The sequence below is a fragment of the Accipiter gentilis genome, chromosome 3, assembly GCF_929443795.1.
Source record: "Accipiter gentilis chromosome 3, bAccGen1.1, whole genome shotgun sequence".
NCBI lineage: Eukaryota > Metazoa > Chordata > Aves > Accipitriformes > Accipitridae > Astur > Astur gentilis.
In genome coordinates, this window is record NC_064882.1 from 22,168,195 (window position 1) to 22,187,921 (window position 19,727).

Consider the following 19,727-nt stretch of genomic DNA (forward strand, 5'->3'; position numbering starts at 1 on the left):
CTTTTAATAAAGTCCTAAATGAATTATTCTTGCTTACATAGGTCTGGGAGACTGAGCTTGGTGCACTGTTGGCTGACTGAGCTTTTCTTTGAAATATTAAGATTTTTAAACAGGAAGGAAAAAAAGTTCCTCTTGTCATCCCCGAGTTGTTTTCAAGTCTGCCAATTTTCAAGGCAGGCAACATGGTAAAAATATGGGTGGAGAGGCGGACATGTTCTGCAGGACGCAGAGAAAGGGAAGGACACTCAGGGTAGGGGAGAGATTCTCAATTGGGAAATAGAAAATGTTGGGTGTGCGGGAGCACAGTTTCAGAAATGTATGTCATCAGTGTTAATATCCCTTTGGATATGAGGTCAAATGTCTCTTGTTGAAACTTTGTTTTACAATTTCCTATCTGCTGTTTTGTTGGAGAGCTTGGTCATTCCTACCTTGGAGACCTGTATTTTATATTTCAGACTTTCCTGTGATCTCAGAACTGGCAGCTGACCCCGTCTTAGTTTGAATCAAAATATTGTCTTGTTTCAGGTGTAAAATGCTTTCTAAGCGTTGCCTTTTTTTTCTTTTTTTTTTCATTAAATTAACTACCGTTTCTGTTGGACTTATGCTAGGCTTGGTTTAGAGCAAATTAGGTTTCATATATAGGTCGAAGAGGGTTATTATAAAAATGGCCGTGTCAGCACAGACAGATGCATTGGTTTGTCTGTCCAGGAAGAAACTCCTTAAAATTATTTGGAAAAAAGCTAGCATGTATGCCCAGTCTGTGGAGAAGTTTGGGGTCTCAACACTTAACCCAGAAAGTTTTGGTTATATAAAACCTGTGAATCTCAAACAGAAGGAAATCGCTAGTTTCTTGGCTTTACTGGTATGAAGGTGTTAAGGTGTGTTTTCTTTCTCTCCCTCTTCTTTTTTCTTTCTTGAATATTGAAATCTGATTGTCTGATACAAAAGTCCACAAATGTGCCTGCTATATTGGGTTAGAATATTAGTTTAATGAGCATTGTTCTGTTTTCTTTCTGCCCTCTGGAAGATTATTTTTTTAAAGTGCAATTTCATTACTGAAATGAAAACGAGTATGTTTTCTTGATTTCTTCAAAAAGCTTTAGATTTTAAAATTATTTATCATCTGGCTTACAAAAAGGTCTGTTCTCAAGTTTCTAAATGACAAATATGATTTTTAATGAGAACATTTTTAGCTCTCAAATTATCTGTTCTGTCTCAGTACTTTCTAGGATTTATAGTTCTTGGATTTCTGTTAGAACAAGAATGAGAAGGAAGAAATCTCTTTTCAAAATGGAATATAATTTGGCTTGATTTAGCCTGGCTTTTGCTTTAACAAAGAAAAAAAAAATTTTTTTTAAACTCTACAGCAGATGAGATTTGTTTCTGTAGTCTTGCATATTTATTTTCTCCAGATGGGAGAACAAATATAAAGTTGAATAATACTTTGAATCCTAGAACATAGTTTGACTGACAGATCTGTTGCTGCTGATGGAGTATCTTTTGATGGGGAGATAACCTCGCTTCTGTCACTGTGTGGCAACAATCCCAATATATTTTTAAGTACCAAACCCCATAGCATTAATGTAATTTAATTTACCATTTACCAGGGCACGGAATGGTTGGGGAATGACTGTGATACAGCATGCAGACTTAGCAAAAATAAATTACATACTTGATGTCTACTGAACACAAGCATAATTGAAAAGATGATTTTTTCACTTTATTTTCTAAATTAAGTTATAAACATACTGTTTAGTGAGGACACTTTGCTGCTTCTTTTTAACGTGGGGCTCATGTCTATCATCTAAATTAATTTTCTTCGTGATATTCAATGTTTGTGCATGGGGAAAACTGCAGGTCTGTGATACAGTGCAGCAAGAGAGAGAATTTAAAGCATGCTTTTCAGTGTGTCTCTTACATGCCTGAGCTGTCATAGTCTGACAGCAGCTTGCAACACCTGCCCGATTTGGGAAGATCCCTGCACTGTAATATATACAGATCCTCTCTTCTGCTTTTTCTTCTACTGGATGTGCATTGTTGAATGCATATGTTTTTTAAGGATTTAAGCTGAAGGTGGTTGTTTGGGTTAGTCACTTGTCGTGCCTGTCTGATTTCCAGGCTCCTGCTGCCTTGCTGGCTCCCACTGCCACAGAGAGAGACCATGTGTTTTTTTTTCTGGTAACCCTAACCTTTGCAAGCTCAGTAGTTTTCATTAATCCCTTCTTGACTCTTTGTAAATGAAAACTCTAATAAGTGACTTGTTTTTGTTTTGCAGCTTGCCTGATTTCTGCAGCGACCTGAGGGGGTGCTGGTGCCCAGGACACTAACGAGCTGGGGAGAGTAAGTAACCTGCTCCATGTCTGGGGATCCTGCAGTGGGGGGGCTCTTTCTGCACTTTTCTTGTCTCATGTCTCAAACACTGGAGTCTCAGATTTCTCCCAGCACAGACACAGGAAGCACCTGTATTTCTATGCAGTATTTACGTTGTTTATCCTGATGTTTGTTAACAAGGATGCTCCAGCTCTTCTAGTACTCCAGCAAGAGCAATTCTTGGTTTTTCCATTCTTGCAGATTAGCTGTATTTGTGTGACTGTGGTGGGTTGACCCTGGCTGGGCGCCAGGTGCCCCACCAAAGCTGCTCTGTCACTCCCCCTCCTCAGCTGGACAGGGGGGGAGAAAATATAACAAAAGGCTCGTGGGTCAAGATAAGGACAGTTTAATAAAGTGAAAGCAAAGCTTGTGTGCGAAAGCAAAGAAAAAAACCAAATGATGTTATTCTCTACTTCCCATCAGCAGGCGATGTCCAGCCACTTCTTGGGAAGCAGGGCTTCAGTGCATGTAGTGGTTGCTCCAGAAGACAAAAATGCCCACCTTCTGTCTCCCTTTACTTAGTTTTTATATCTGAGCTGATGTCATATGGTATGGAATATCTGTTTGGTTAGTTTAGGTCAGCTGTCCTGATTATGTCCCCTCTCAAGATCTTGCCCAGCCCCAGCCTGCTGTTGAGGGGAGGCAAAAGTGTTGGAGAGACAGCCTTGATGCTGTGCCAGCACTGCTCAGCAGTAGCCAAAACACTGGTTGTGTTATCAACACCTTTCTAGCTACTGATGCAAAGCACAGCACTATGAGGGCTGCTGTGGGGAGAATTAACTCCATCTCAGTCAGACCCAATACAGTGACAAAACACTACAACTTGCTCTGCCACCTCGTGAGAAAAGGCTGTATGCAACAGAGGTGTTGCATAGTAGTGCTGTTCCTCTGTGGTTTCAGTAATACTATCTGTTAATGTGGGCACCCGTGTTGGATTTCAGTGTTGGGTGCAGCAGAAGTGCAGTCTCCTGTGATGTGTTCCAACGGTTCTGTGTGGGTCTTGGCATGGGAGGGAAGCCCACAGCAGCAGCTGCTTTGTGGCACCAGCTGAGGCCATCTATGTGGAGGGATTACCCGGTGGCACCCTCCCCAGCAGCCTCTGGCGCTGTGGCTTTTCCCTGCCTTGTCATGTGACCTTACAGACTGGCGATGTAATTCCCAGTACCTGGCAAGCCACAGGGCTTCTCATCTTCAGAAATAAGATATGTGAGACATCTGGCATTGTCTGCACACAGAGAAAGTGCTGTTAGCTGGAAGACTTGGGCTAAGCATGCCTGTAGGTTTGCCTGCGCCGTACAAGCAGTTGTACTGGCAGAGCCCTGCAGAGAAACTGCACCATTTGCTGGCAGAGGCAGGAAGTTTTTCCATCAGGGTTGCTGTTCCACCTTCCTGAAATGCAGCAGCACTGTTCTGGGCTTTTGTTGGTGTGATCCTTGCAAGGGTGTTATTTTTATTCCTCCTAACTGATGGAGGTGAGCTGGCAGAGCTTTCAGATGTACGCCAGCCTTGTAGCCACTGAGCAAATCTTACGCATGCCTCAAGTTCTTGCTTTACTTGTGGGGTGCACAGCTGCAAACTCTTATCCTGTAAGTTTCCTCTTTCTCTGGTTAGTTAAACGTAGGGGAGATAAATGCTACTACCTAGCTGAGACACTGATTTAGAAAATGATCTTTCATGCTGCCTGTTACTTTTCCCAGAGAATTCCTTATGTACAAAGACTTATCTCATCCTGAAGAATTTCAGAGGTTTTATGGTTTGTTTGGGTTCCCCTGTCTCCACCACCCCACCCAAAAAAGGTACACTGCTGTGAGACAAGATATTTCTTATTAAAGCAGTATTTGCTCAAAGAGAATGATGGGACTCCAGCCAGAGGTAATATCATGTTGGTATGCAGTTGCATGAGACATGATTGTTTTAGCCAGTGCAGTAAGATGGCTCTTAAGGGCTTATGTAAGGGTTCAGTATTATTCTTGGTCTTTGTGCTTTTCGTGGATGTTAATCAAGAAGACTTAGTGGTCTGTAATACACAGGAAGCTGGGCTAATGATGCAACTTTTCTTTCCAAGTTGTTTTTCTTTAGTCTTTATACCTACTTGATAGAGCCTCAATTCTTACATGGGAACCGAGCAATATTCTTCTAAAACATAGAGTTGCCATGCAAATTATTAATTTGTATCATATATGAAGTCATTCTTATGTCTTTTTCTTCTCCCTTTCTCCCTCGCTCCCTTTCTCCCTAAGAGCCTGTAAGTCCTCTTGCTGTCCTGAGTCATTTTATGTATTAGTAAGGGAGTCTCATAATTTCCTTTAAATAAGATTCCAGTCTTTTCCCTGGGGAAGAAGCTATTGGGTTGAGGACCTTCACCTTAATAGGACCAGTCACCCGAATTCATCTTATTCCTCTCTGCAGCCATGTCCAGTTCCCCAAAGGTCTGGCCGTCAGAGCATCTTTAGGTGAATTGCTCACTGCATGATGCTTGGCGGGCCTCTGTTTTACTGTCAGGAAGCACTCTGTGAGGGCATGGTGCAGCCATTGGCCTGGCATTAGCTAGGCATCTTGCAGGCAGCTTTGTGAGACCATCCCTGCTAATCTTTAATCAGCATTTTCATGGCAGATTGCTTTGATGCCAAGCTGAGAGGAATAGTGCTTCAGTTGTTGTTTAATGTAGTTGAAACTCCTCATCCCAGCTGCTCAGGGAGGATACAGCTTGCCAGATCCTAGCTTTTCAAATTAAAAGGAAAGGTTACTCATTTTGTGATAACTGTGGGTTTTGGAGGTAATGAAGTTGGTGTGGGTTCAACTACCTGAGCAGCTATCACTGCTTTTCAGAGTCTTTTAGCAAGCCTTATAGTCAGGGCATGGGTTTTGTGCTTGCAGTGGAGCTGGTGCTTACCACATTGTCTCTGAGATCACAGATGCTGTAGTGTAGGCTAGTTCTTTTCCAGATTTCACTGGATTAACACTTACACGTTTAACATGTCTACAGAATACATTTTAAAGGTGGAAGTCTATGCCAAGAACAAAATCTGTGTGGACGCAGCAATAGCTCAGGTTGTCCTTCAGGCCACGTCAGCATCTTCCTCCATGCCCCAGTGGGATCTCTGCTGCTAATAGCAAGAGAGTTCAGTTTTCATGGCTGTTCAGTATTTCTGCTGAGACTGATTTCTGTAGTGTGTATGCTTCTCTGTCGGGTTGAACCAGAATTAATTTGTTTCGTAGACTAGTAGAAAATCCATGGTAGCTCTTGCCTCAGGGTGTACTTGTATTGGTGACCCCTCTATAACAGTTTCTTATTAAAAGTCATTTAAAACTACAGAGTCATTTAAAACTACAAAGCACTGCTACAAAGCAATGAGCTTGGTTGAACCTGAACTTCAGGTCCAAGTGTGGCCCAGAAGAGAAATACTCTGTGATACTTCGTAGGGAGCTGGCAGGAGATGAGTTTAGTGTGTCCCATTCTCATTGACCTCAGTTTGGCTGTTTTGGTGCTGAAATCAGATGAGATCATCTACAGTTCTTGTTGCTTGGCAAATAAGGTTGCAGTACCTCCATGGTAGCTCCCCAGTAGTGTGCTGCAAGCCCTCTTCTGTGGCTCAGCAGAGGCTATCAGGAAGTTCCTGCTGTGTTATCATCACTTAGGACTGGAGAGAGTAGCTGCTTATTTGTGAAAGTTGTTATTCACAAAATCAGGCTAATGCTCTGGTGCCTGATTTGGTTAATAATAATAATAATAGGTTGTGAAGGAAACCCTGGGGGAACTTCTCAAATTGCAGCAAGTGAATGGAATAGCCTGTGCTTCTGCTCCCAGTGTTGTCATCATTCATCATCACCTTTTGCCACTGGTAACAGCAGCAGAAGATGTAGTACTGGGTAGTGTAGGACATGGTTCAGGCTTTTTTACTACCTTAGTATATCATACTTTCAAAGAGAGATAAATTTCTTGGTATATTGATGGCAATTGTCCTTGCAAACCAAGGACACAGTTCTTGCCTTGGGGAAGGTTGTTGTGGAGAGGAGAGACCTGAAAAGAAATAATTGAATCTTAGCTGGTTGTTTGTCTGGAGCTAGTAGTTTATTGTCCGCAGACTCGACTCATTTGTGAAAAAATGGAAAATGCTACCATGAGGTAGAAAGGAACAGTATTTTAGAAAATGTTAAATAAAATTGCCTTTTTAATGGAGTATTGCAATATTTAAAGTGATTGTTTGTGGCTCAGTTAGGATTAGGAAGCATCAGTGACAGCATGAAACTCTGTTCTGATTATTCTGACAGATGTTTAATTATTAAAAAACCTGTTTTTTCCTAAGAATAAGTTCTTCCATCAAGAAAAGTGGAACTCTTATGTGATAACTGCAGATAATGAACCATATCTTGACTTGTGACTCAGTTAATAAATTTTTCTTTTTGGATGCTGAGAATTCTTTCCACTGCATTGTTGCAGAAAAACATGGCACGTGGTATATCAGCTTAGGAACAATTTACGCTGTATTGCAGCAGTTGTCAATATGGTACGGGTTGTGAATGGAGAGGGAAGGTGGTACCCAGGAACATGCTTATATTATTCTAAATGCATGTCACCATTAGCTTTGAGGAAAGAATCAAAAAGCCCCAACGACAGCCTGTCTCACAACTATTCTGTTTATGCAAGTGATTTCAGTGACTGACACTAGTATAAAACTGGTTTCAGATGCAGAGTGGATCATGTCCATATGTCGTTCAATGTCCAAAAGGCTGACCAAAGTTTTATCTCAGTGTGCTAGACATGGGTTTCAAATACTCTCTTAGTTAAATAAAACTACAAATTCTACATTATATGACTTCGCTGTCTCTTGTAGCCGTTATTTTTGAGGGCAGGTAAGGCTAAACAAGTACTTTGACAAAACCTCCAATATAATTTCCAGTGTAATTACTACTTTGTTAACTTTTTCAGAAGTATTTCAGGATGACACTGATACATTAGCCATGAGGTTTTCTTATAGAGCTATAGAGGTAGTTTGTGTAGCTTCCTTCCAGAAAGACGTAAAAAACCCGTGGCTTTTTATTTCCTTATTTCATTAAGTGAAGTTAAAGTAGTATTTTTTTCCTATGATGCTGCAGAAATTACTCTTTCCAACATTTCATTGTTTACTAAAATGCTGAGGGGTTTTGTATGACTGATGAACAACTCTTTATCAGAGTTCTCTGTGTCAAACGGCTCTGCCATAAAACCTGCGAAAGCTGGAAACAAAGGAGAGGTTTATTTAGCGTACTCTATTTGGGTACTACAGCATTGTTGTCCATATGAGTTCCTCATGACTTTAAATTTATTTTTCCTTCATATCCCTGTGGGTTAAAAAGCAAAACAAAACTCTAGAGGCTTGAATTGTTTTCTTGTCAAAAATGTAAATGAGTTGCTTGCTTCTTACAAATAAGACTTCAGTCCTTCCTTCAGTTCCGCAGCAAAAGAAATGTACTGCCTATGTCGCTAGAGCTGTAGCTGTTGTCCAGTTTATGGCAAATTGAGATGTTCAGACACATGCTTGGTAACTGCGCCTAGAGAAGGGAGCTTTTTAAGGGGAGAAAAAGTAGTAGAAATTAAAGTCCTGAATCATACCTCAGAAATAGTTCATCTGCTTTCAGTCATTCCTGGTTTTGACTGCTTCAGAGAAAAAAGAAGGCCAAGAAATTGTGTAGAAGGCAGAGTGAAAAATCTGTTCACAAAGTTTCTTCCAAATCCTATCAGATGAAAGTCATCTTATCCTTTGAAACTTGATACCCCAAACCTTAGGTGTTTGGGTTTGGTGGTGTGGGGTTTGTTTGTTTTTGTTTGGTTTGTTCTGTGGGTTTTTGGTTTTGTTTTGTTTGGGGTTTTTTTGTTGCCTTTTAAAAAAAACACCACACCACCTTTGTACTCTGGATATCTTGTTATTCACTAACTATGCAGTTTTATAACCCTGCTGGATTTTTGTTCAGATATGGTTGTTCAGATTTTCAATAACCTCTTGGTGAATTCCACAGAAAAATTGTCGATGCTCTTTTTTTAACTAAAAAAAACCCCAAACCCCCAAACAAAACCCCACCACATTAGAGAAGAGTATCTCCCATTCAGATGCTTACCCCCATCATATTACACAATTCATAACTTTCAAGATGATTTTGTTGGATGATTTTATATCCTTTTGGAAGGCCATGCTTGGATCACCTTTCTCTGATGCTAGGTATATTCTAATTTCCAGCCTAAATTTAGCAACAACTGCTTTACCTGCATACATTATACTTTAAAGGTTTTTTTTTTTGCTTCTCTCAGCCTTTTTTCTGCTGTAAGCCAAACCCTTAATATCCTTGTACAGGACAGAAATCTGGTACCTTGATTATCTTCCCATTTCCTGTGTTTTCCATTAATCCCTGGTGTGTGAGGGACCAGATGCTACTGGGCTGTTTCAGATGAGGTCTGGGCATTACCTTGCACGATGGTGTCAGTGTTTTCCTAGCTCTGCAGGAAAGGCTGTAACCAGAGAACATATTTGCCTTCCCCTGTGCATGCATCACACTGGGAACTCAGAGAGCAGGTCAGTGCCCTGCTGATGTAGCTGGGTCTCTTTCTTCCATCATATCCTAACATTTGCATGACAGCCAAACACTGACAGCAGAATTTCTTAGTGATTCCCTGAATGAATGACCTTGTGCTCTGTGTTACTTCACTTAATTACATTTCTATTATGTTCCTTCCCAGCATCCAGGTTTTCTGTTGGTGATTCCATCTTTCTCCTTGCAGCAAAGCATCCAATTTTTATCAGCAGCAGCTTTCACTAACACCTTTTGTGACAAGATCATTAATGATAATATTAATTGAAATTTCCTTTTTATCATCTGACATTTTCCACTCTTTTGGTTAATTTATATCTTCCCATCTCCCCTTATTGTGTCAAAAAGAGAAGTTCCCATTTCACTGAACCATTTATTTGGATCTTTCCTTGTCTTCCCTCTTGTTAACTCCTCTGAGGTAAACATTTTGTGCTTCCCTCAGTGCATCAAAGCTCCTGTATAATAGCTTTGGTAATTGTTGCCTAAGTCTTCCTGGTTTTATGGTCTCTGAAAAATACTTCAAGATACTTGGGCTTGTCTGGGCTGCTGAAGTTAGTATACTGCATCTGAGATGAAAATCAAGCATGGAGGAAGCTTGCGTTAGTGTCTTACAGCCTTCCATTGCCACAGATAAAATAACATTTTGTTAAAGTAACAGTTTGCTTCAGCATTGTTCTTCTGCTGTGAATTGTAAATTGTATTTTAGCTGGTTGTCCAATGATCAGGAAGCAGTTACACACACACAATATAAATATATATAAAGTTTTTTGTATGTTTATATATAAATACATACATATTTATATAATAAAGGTATATTTTAGTATATATTTTTATATATAAAATGATAGGGTAAACTTTTTTAGAAGAATCCCTACATTGAAGTTTCAAAATCCAACCCGCACTACATTTGTTACTGCATCTGCTACCACCAGATCCCCAAGGAGCAGCAACAGCTAATGCTGTGACTGTTGCATTGCAGACTGGGGATATAATGCGCTTGGGTTAAATAAAAATAGGAAACTCTGATGACAGGAGGAATGAGTAATAAGATACAAACAGAACTGTTGTGATTTTGTTTTGGTATTTTGCTTTCAAGATAGAAGGAGTGGAGGCTGCTTGGGACAGCGATAAGGAAAGTCACAGAAGGTATCTGCTGATGGTGGAACAACTGTTCCAGAAGGAACTGTTTAAAGAGATACCGGTGCAGGTTTTTTTGTATTGCTTTACAATTCTTTTCTTCTGTCTTAACACCCTGGAAACCAGCTGAGCTCAGCTTGTCTTTTGCTCAGCTTGTCTTTTGAGGACTTTCTAGTAACCATGGGAGTTAGAAACAGCCTTGGCTTGTAATCCTGGTCTTCTGGCAGTGGGTGGGTTCTGCTGTGCTCACTGCTCCTGCAAAAGGGTAAAACACAGGGAGTGTGGATTAGATCATTGTTGTGGTTTAAGCCCAGCCGGCAACAAAGCACCACCAAGCCATTTGCTCACTCCTCCCCGCCACCGTGGGATGAAGAGAAGAAAATATAAAGAAAAGTTTGTGGGTCGAGACAAGGACAGGGGAGGGATCACTCACCAATTATGATCACAGGCAAAAAACAGACTCAACTTGGGAAAAAACCAAAATCAACTTAATTTACCAATCAAATCAAAACAAGGATAATGAGAAGTAAAACCAAATCTTAAAACAGCTTCCCCCCACCCCCTCCTCCTTCCTGGCTCAACTCCACTCCTGATTTTCTCTACCTTCGCCCCCCACCTCAGCAGCACAGGGCGACGGGGAATGGGTGTTGGAGTCAGTTCATCACACTTTGTCTCTGCTGCTCCTTCCTCCTCTGGGGGAGGACTCCTCACTAGTCCCCTGCTCCAGCGTGGGTCCCTTCCCATGGGCTGCAGTCCTTCAGTCACAGCCTGCTCCAGCACAGGCTTTCCCATGGAGTCACAGCCATCTTTGGGGCATCCCCCTGCTCCGGCGTGGGCTCCTCCCCAGGCTGCAGGTGGGCATCTGCTCCCCCGCTCCCCTCCACGGGCTGGGGGGGACAGCCTGCCGTCTCACCAGGGGCTGCAGGGGCATCCCCTCCTCCGGCACACCTCCTCCCCCACCTTCTTCACCGTCCTTGGTGTCTGCAGAGGGGTTTCACATTCCACTCCACTCTCCACTGCAAGTTTCCCCTTCTTAAATATGTTATCTCAGAGGTGCTACCACCGTCGCTGATTGGGTCAGCCTCTGACTTGGAGCTGGGGAAGCTTCTAGCAGTTTCTCACAGGCCTGCAGCCCCTCCCCTGCTACCAAAACCATGCCGCACAAACCCAAACCAATCATTTAGATGCAAATGGGCAAGATGGGTAAACTGGGAATTTTTGTCTTGAGTAATAAAATGAAGTCATTCTCATAAGTTATGTTTCAGTATTTAATGGAGGATACCAGCTAGATGAAGAAGGTAGTGGTTTTGGTTTTGGTTTTCTTTCTGAACAGTCGACAAACGTTTTTCGTTTAGCAGATAGAGCAGTTTGGAGAGAGAGAAGCTGTAGCTCATCCCATTAGTTAATTGAGAGCTGGCAAACACAGAAATTACGACATTTTTCTGGAGTTTCTGGTTCTGTTTTGTCTCGGCTTCGGAATTTTGCATCCATTCTTGAAAGGACAGCAGCAACATTGTGTTCATTCCTACAACATATGGTGGGGGGAAAAGTGGAGAGTAGTGATGAAATGCTGTAATAGAAAACCTAGCTGTACTTGAAAAGCTTCCCACAGAAAACAAAAGCACAGTGGCATCTATAACTTCAGAAGAAATAAGCACCTTCTCATTCAGAATTACTGCTGTTACCTGACAGTCAACTTTGAAAAATGCTTTTCACTGATCTTGGTGTAAATGAGACTCCAAATGCATCACTGCAACCCTAAATATTGCCCTCTTGTTTTAGGCTGTACAGGAAGATCTGAGATACCTGGCAATGATTGCTTTGATCGTGTAATGCCTTTGCACTCCAGCACAGCTCCACTGGTTGCCAGGCTTCCTTTTGGTACGCAGCCCGACCTCGCTGCAACCGCAGAGGCTCAAAGCATGGCAGTAGTGGTCTTGTCAGCCTTAACTTTGAACTTTTTTTGTGTGTGTGTGTGCAACTTTATTTCTAACTTAACAAATCTCCCCACAGAGCAAGTAAAATTGAGCTCGTTAGCTGGTGTCAATTCAGATAGCTGCACCAGAGTGAATGAAGTTATCTTGATTTATAAGAAACTGCAAATATTATAGATAGTGTTTTTCTTTGTGCTAAAATATATATGGACTGCATATTTGCACATAAAATGTCCTGATGCTTTCTTTTACTGTTTGGTTGAACAAAATCTGCGTTAAGGTAACTTAATGTAGAATAAATAAATATAAAAACCAGGTGTGTTTTACTGAGAAAGTATGTATTGTCTGTGCAGGGTAGTAGGGTCAGGGAACCAACCATGAATGACTTAAATTCAGCTTGGTCTATATGATCTGGCTGCAGAAGTACTGAAATGCTAAATTTTTTCAAAAAACACGTTTTTGATGAGTTACAGACTCTTATGACAAAGCCTCAGATATGAATTAGGGACACCATAGGAATTTTGTCCAAGTGACTAACACTGCTGATGTCCTCCAGAACAGAGTGGGAAATAATAACATCCATGCCCTCATAGTGTATGGGAACCTCAACTAAGTGGGCAGGTGACACAGTACCTGGAAAAGTCAAACAAGAATAAGAAAAACCCTCATGAAGGACCTCTCAAAAATGGAGAAGAGGGAAAGCATCCAAATGGGAACTTGCTAGGGGGGAAGTTAGAAGCACAAAGGCAGCCCAAAAGTATACAGGACAGAGAATTACAAGCAAGCATGATGGCAAGAAACAAGAATTTGAGTAGTGTGAATTTGTTGGAAGGAGAAATGGTGGAGTTGTCAGGCTTTTGGGGCAGGGCAGGACTTTCCAGGTCTCTGAGAATGCCTGGTATCTGGATTACACTGCATGTCAGACAGGTCCCAAGTGTGGTAAACCCATAGTGACTGCAGCAGAGCTGGAGTGCAGGTAGGACATCCCCTTGGCCATGGGGTTGTGGTTGTCTTTCTGGTTCCCAAAAGGTTGTTATCCTGTGCCAGTGAGCGGGGATGATGAGGAGCGAGTCCTTCAGTAAGCAGGGCAGCTTCCTGCCTCTCAGCAAAGGCAAGCAGTGGAAAAGCATAATTTCCTGGATGTGAGCACTCCCAGACAAAACTGGATAGGTCTCTTGGGTAACAGAAAACTTAAAAAAACCCAACCAAACAAAAAAACCCCCACCCCAAAACCAAAAAAACACCCCCAAAACAAAAAACCCCAACCCTGAAATGACAATACCTTTTTTTTTAAAAAAAGAAAAAGGTGGTAGTTATTAGATAAATAATAATGGATATGAATCATTAATGACCTCAAAAAAGGTCACACTCTCCATGATAGAAGATATTTGGCTAGTAGACAACATTATGCTTTCTCCAGTAGGCAGTTTGGCTTGATAGATCAGCATCTGATAGCTGTTCCCAGCACTGAAAATTAATGTGCTACCTCTGTATGTGCATCCGGAAATCAGCAGCACAAATTCCTAATGGCCTGGCTGCACATTTTGCTTGCTTGTTTAAATTGTATTTCGCTTATGTTGTCCTACAGGTGATGCTCTGCGTGGCTGCAGGCAAAGTGAGAAGAAGCAGTTGACTATGGGAAGCATATTTGCATTATGTATGCAAATATGTACATATCTATACAAAATTTATGTGTATATACAAATACACATTCTTATCTCAAAATGAGTCATCCACCAGCCTTACTGGCTGATTTTTTTATTTATTTATTTTTTAAAATCTGCCTCTTTCAGTGTCTGAACCCTTTGGTATAGTGGGCCTATTTTCTGTAGGACCTGTGGCCCCTATGTGTTTTTAAAACAATGCAAGGCATTCCTCTTACCCATTCCCTAGCTGTGCTATTTCCTGGTATTCAAAGCAAGACTTTAAAGGTGGGATTGTGTTGTTTGTCAGAATATCACCCAGAGAGTACTGGAATGTAATTTCTTGAGTAGGTGTCCCTTGAGAAACATCACGCAATAACCTTTTTTCTTTCCCTGCTGTGTGTAGCTGTTCCTTGCGAGTGTTGAATGATGTAGTCAGTCACACTTGGATGACTTCTGTAGGTAATTTGCAGTCATCTCTTTTTTTTGCATCCTTTTTCTTTGGCATGTGAGGGTAGGTCTGCTGGCAATCTATTGTATGAGATTATTGCAGCCAATATGAATGTACTTATATTTGTGTTTGAGCACACACGTATTAATAGCAAACGCTGCTTGTAGAGAACCAGGGAAGGTCAAGGAGTCAGCTGGCCATTTAATAGTCTCTAAGTAGCAGCATGTGTGAACAAACAAATTTGGGTGAACCCCAAAAAGATTTAATGTCTGTTAGAAGTATGGAGGTTAGACTATGAGTTGTTTGTCCTCAAACAAAAGATAATGGAATTAGTTCAAGCAAGCTTGATGCTGGCTGTCTGCCTTCTGTATGGACACAACTCTTGGTTTGACTCTCTCATTTAAAACAACAACAACAACAAAAAGGGAGCACTGGAATTTAGTTTTCCTTTTTTTCAGTAGTGTCAAAAGCTTAATACAAGTAAAATGAAACTCTGATGTAGCAGTTGTAAAAACTAAGAAATGTAAAAGAGCCATAACAAAAGAAGCTCTGTAAAGGAAGTGGCTTAGGAAGATGACAGTCTCAGCTGAAAGTCATGGCAGGCTTCTCTGCAGGATGATTTATGCCCTCATTATGTGTGATGATGAGTAGCTGGTAGCTCTGTCACCACAGCTCCTAGAAAAGACTTGGCATGAGGTGAAGTGGATAGTGCTTTCAGGTGCTCCCCTGCGTGGCAGGTATGCAGTTGATAGTGCTCAGGTTTTGTTTCCATGGTTGTCTGTAATTGTTTGCAGTGTGGGGCTGGTCACCTGAAATGAATCGGGGAAGATCATCAAGAAAGGACAAAAAAGAACTTTCCAGGCAGAGCCAAATCAAAACATTTCTTGAAGAGAAACCATAAGGCTGTATGTGCATATGTAATTTTTAATTTAACTGTAGAGATGTAAAAATCACTATAAAACATTTTAAAAGCAATTTTATGGTAGAATAATAATAAAAAAAATCCAGAAATTGTTACAAAACACATTTGTTACAGAACAAATGTGTGTGAGCAGGTTAAAAACTAATACTAAGAACACCTGATCTGGCATATTAGGTACATTCAGGTTTAACTCAGATTTATGTGCAGTTGAGGATATCTAAGTTGTGTACATTTAAAACCAAAACAAACCCCAAATGTGTACATGCATTGTACTTGGATCTTTAAAAATTATTATTTGAGACCTCCTGCCATGTTGTTTACTATTCTCATGGATGTATATGGAAAATAAGTGCTGGTTTTCAGATGCTTTAGCTATGGCATTTGGATACCAACAAGGTCACTTACATTTCTGTGCAAGTTCCCTGAGCTTGCTGAAGCTCAGGAGACCCTCTGAGATTCACCTGGGTGAGTGGGTGTGTTTAAAAGACAGGTTGCTTTGGCTATTCTGGTTGCAATTCAAGGATGGTTCTTGAAAAAAAGAAAAAAACCAAACCCAAACAGCATCTTTGTTTGTCTTGATCTGGGTATGCCCCTGCTGGTACATACAATCCAGTTTAATTATTTTTTTACAGGGCAGTTTAACCTCACTTACTGTGTGGCACTTGCTTCTAAATTGACTTTTTGATAGTTGGCTTCAATCCAGGTTGTAAATCTTTGCAGTTCCCATTTTATACAGTAGCTGATGAAATCTTTGCTATAATGAGAATATATCTTTATGTTGTCTTTTCCACTGAGATTTTAGGGTTCTAAAATGTGGTATTTAAAATGGTTGTACCTTTGGGTACCCACCTGGCCTTTCAAAGAGTGGTTTATTCCCATGGTGGGCATGTTTCTTTAGGAGAACCGTACTCCAGTTTAATTCAACTGTTTGAGAGCATAACTGTGGGGTTTGGGATTTTTAATTTGTATCTGTTGTTTTTTTATTATGGTATGCTGCAGAAGGCCCCCCTCTAATGCTGTGCTGGTAGGTAGGGAAGGAATAGCATGTCTCAAGTGTAGACATTTGATATAATTTAGTGAGTGTTACCACTTCAGAAAAGTGTATACTTTCTAGAAAGACAAGAATGCATTTATGAAAAATGAGTAATCTTGCACCTCTATACATACTGATCAAATTCTTTCACAAGCTAGGGAAAAGAATTGTAAATACTGTCATCTGGTTACAATTTTTGTTTCCCCTCAGTAAATTTTTTTTTAATCCTTTCATAGCTAAAGACTGTTCTGTTGTAGTCTGCTATGAATTATGAACTTGGTGGGTAGGTATTTGAGGGGAGTAAAAATGTTAGTGAATTTGAGGTGAGGGGAGACTTAATTTTTTCTACTAATAAATATGGTTTGTTTTGTTTGGTTTTTTTTTTATTCCTATAGATCAGGAAAGGGGAAGCAGCCATTTGCAACTTCTTTCCTTGCACAACATTATAATGTGTTGCATTAGTAGGTGTCGTGGTGCAAAATTCTCCTTTTTGTTGCAAGAGAGTACCATCTCGTTGATTCACTGAACTTTCTCCATTGAGGAGAGCTGAACAGGACATGCTTTTTCAGCAGCCATTTGGGAAATAATGGAGATCTTTACCTGCTTTTTGCACTGTCAGACATGCAGCCTTGTAGTTGTCTGTATTTCAGAAGTAATCCACAGAGGCTGTAGCAATGTTATGCCATTGCATTTTAAATCATTTTAAGCACAGACTGCCATGGTCCCATTCTTTCCACTTGCCCTCACTAGCTACCAATCCTAGTGCAACCACCATGAGCCAGTTCAAGAGTGTAATCTGGCTGAAAACACATCTTTATGTGGAGTTTTCAGCTGTGTTGGCTCCCAGACCAGCTCACCAGAGAACTGCATGGATGCCAATATATATAAAACGGTTATCTAATTCAAGAGTAAGCTGGTGTTCTGCTCAATCAGGGAACTGACATATCTGAAGATTTGTGGAAATCTCCCAGTTTTGGTGCAGTGCTATTTCATCTATGTCCTGATACTTCTCTCTGTTTCCTGGATAGAACAAGCATGTCCTTGTAGCTGCAGCCTGAGACAGTAAAAATCCTTAATGAATTAGGAAAAACACTCCCCAGAATTTGCTGGGGTTTTTGTCCTTCCAGCAAGGGAGAGAATGAAATAAAAGGAAATGTATCTTTATAAATTGCATGGTTGACATGCAATGCATGTTGGAAGACATCTGGGAACATGAAGGCTATTCAGATGGACTAAGAAAAAGGTGAAGCTGAAAATCACCTGAAAGCTGTATTTTAGTACAAAATCTTACACCAAAGAAAGAAAAAATTGGGAATTGCTTTTAGACTAAAAGATTTTATGCTAGTTATTTGACAGGTTCAGTAGCATTTCAATTAAGATTTTGGATTTGTGATTTGTTATTCCAAACTGACCGTAAGATGTGCCATGCATTTCTTGTTTGCTTGGGGTTTTGATACTTAAAGAAAATTGATACACTAGTAAATAGCCTGCATTCCTGTAAAGGCACTTTGTTTTTTAGGGACAGATTCAAAATTATCAATATTATGTAGCACGGGTAAGTTTTGCTTCTATAGCAAACTGTTCAGAAACTTATTGCTTAATATTGCTTCACAAAATTTAAGATGTCATTGTTATTAAATCTCACCTAGTGGCTAACTGTATTTAAAACCAAAAGCAAACTCTTTCTTGTAGTGTTTGTTCTGTCTGTATTGGGGTGCAAAAGAAGCTACTGTATGATCTGAGAATTCTTTGTACCTTAAAATTTATGTGAGCTTATTAATGGAGGCCAACCGCTAATAATAAATTTGTGCTGCATGTATAGCACAACAGTTCATCTCTTCTGACAACATCACTATGAATAATTTATAGATGTAGTTATCCTGAAATTTGTAGGGGTCATTAGCATTTTAATGAAAAAGGTACAGCTGTTGTACTAAATCTTCACTTTTTTTTTTTCTTCTCCCTCAGTTAAGCGTTTCGATCTGTACTTTGAAAGCAGCTGACAGCGTGCGGTAATGTGCTGACTGGCACTATGGGCAGGCGGTACCCGGGGGCTCACTATCGGCCAAGCAGCTCATGTATGTATGCAATTGGTCTAATTTATTTGTTGCTTTATTACTTTTGAAGGCTGCTAAGTTTATACATTCCAAAATAGTATTTATAAAGGATGCTGACACGTTCTAATCGATGCCAGTTCTCCTGTGTGTGTACCCAAATGGTAAGTGTATTGATTAATGTTTAAACTGCAAAGGTGTTTTCTAGAACTTTAAAAGGTGGCTTGCAGTGTGACTTGACCAAGTCTACTGCAGTGTGCTGTGTGTTCAAGGTCTTCAACTTCATTTATTATAGGGTTCAAAAGCATAGCTGCTATTCTTTTCACTCTCATCCCAAGTTTTTAGTACTAGATACCTTCAAATTAACAAACTACTTGAGCTTATCCTAAAGGTCACTGTGCACTATAGCTTTAAATGCTTACAACTGCAACTAACATCTCCGGTTCAAATTATTTATAAGCTTGAGTTCAATATTATTCGCATTGGTTTTTTCCTCTGAATTGTATCCTATTAGATTATATTACATTACCTCTTACTGAAGGTTGTCTTCTGTAAAAGTGCAAAGGCAACTCCTAAAATTTATCACCTGCACCTTCCATTCAGTAAGCAGACATCTCTCATGCTAGTGCAGGTGGCAGCCATCACACCGCAGTGGTTCCACAGTGCAGGCTGTGTGAAATGAGCTAACATTACCTTCCCTGGAGAGCTGTGTGGGGTAGCACCCCAACTCCAGAAGGCTGCTGTGGGTCCTCGTGCACTTCTGTTGGTCCTCTCAGGCTGCTGAGGTGAAGCTGTGGTAGGTTAACTTTTGTATTCACTCTTCTTTCTGCTGTAGCAGAAGAACATGATCCCATGTGGCTTTTCTTGGCATCAAAGCCAGCTTAAGAAGCTCTCATTTCTGTACCATTCTTTCTGTTCCTTTGAAGACTTCTTTAAAAGCCTCGATCACATCAGGCATCCAGCTCCACACATACTTGTGTGGGCTGATGCAATTAGTAAACTGCAGTGAGAACTTACAGCTGTGGCGGGACAGGGACTTCCTATGGTGACTTTGCCATCAGACATGAGGAACTGCATGGTGAGGACCTGTATTCAGAACCTGATTTCACTGGATATTCCCTAACCCCAACGCTAAATCCTACGAAGCAGTAAAGCATGTTTACTCTCTGCTGCAGGCTAGTCATAGATGTCATGAAGATGTGTGTTAAAATGGTGCATTAGAGTCAATTTAGAGACTACTTTTCTAAAGAGTTTGTCTTGGGTATTAATGTCTGTATATTGTCTATACTAGCATGGAGGGAATAAATGGTTGCTACAGTTTTGACAGGTCTCTGGTGGTCAGGTGCTGGAGTACAGAATTAGACTGATCTGTTTGAATCACTTGACATTAAATCTAGACAGTAGTGTCCTTTCGGCATACTGCAGGGCATGATATCCACATCTCATTCGTAGGCCTGAGGCTCAGAACTTCAGGTAGGTAATAAATTCTTTCCCATTCCTATTTAGAAAGAACAGGCAATGGGCATTAAATTCTTACCAGAAGAGCTTAGGGTGTTTTTCCTGTTGCCTAGTTGAGCAGTTGAAGACAGTGAGAAGTGGAATTGTTTGCTTGGGGAAAC

General features: G+C 40.6%; 1 protein-coding gene across 9 annotated transcripts in view; it reads left to right on the forward strand.

Annotated features, from left to right (window-relative positions):
- APBB2 (amyloid beta precursor protein binding family B member 2) overlaps positions 1-19,727 on the forward strand; it is a 198,749-nt gene that overhangs the window by 61,404 nt on the left and 117,618 nt on the right. For all 9 annotated transcript variants that reach the window (XM_049792292.1, XM_049792333.1, XM_049792308.1 and 6 more), the window contains exons 2-3: positions 2,276-2,340; positions 18,023-18,132. In XM_049792292.1, coding sequence (XP_049648249.1) covers positions 18,087-18,132 — 46 coding nt within the window. In that variant the 5' untranslated portion in view covers positions 2,276-2,340; positions 18,023-18,086. The remainder of the gene's footprint in view (positions 1-2,275; positions 2,341-18,022; positions 18,133-19,727) is intronic.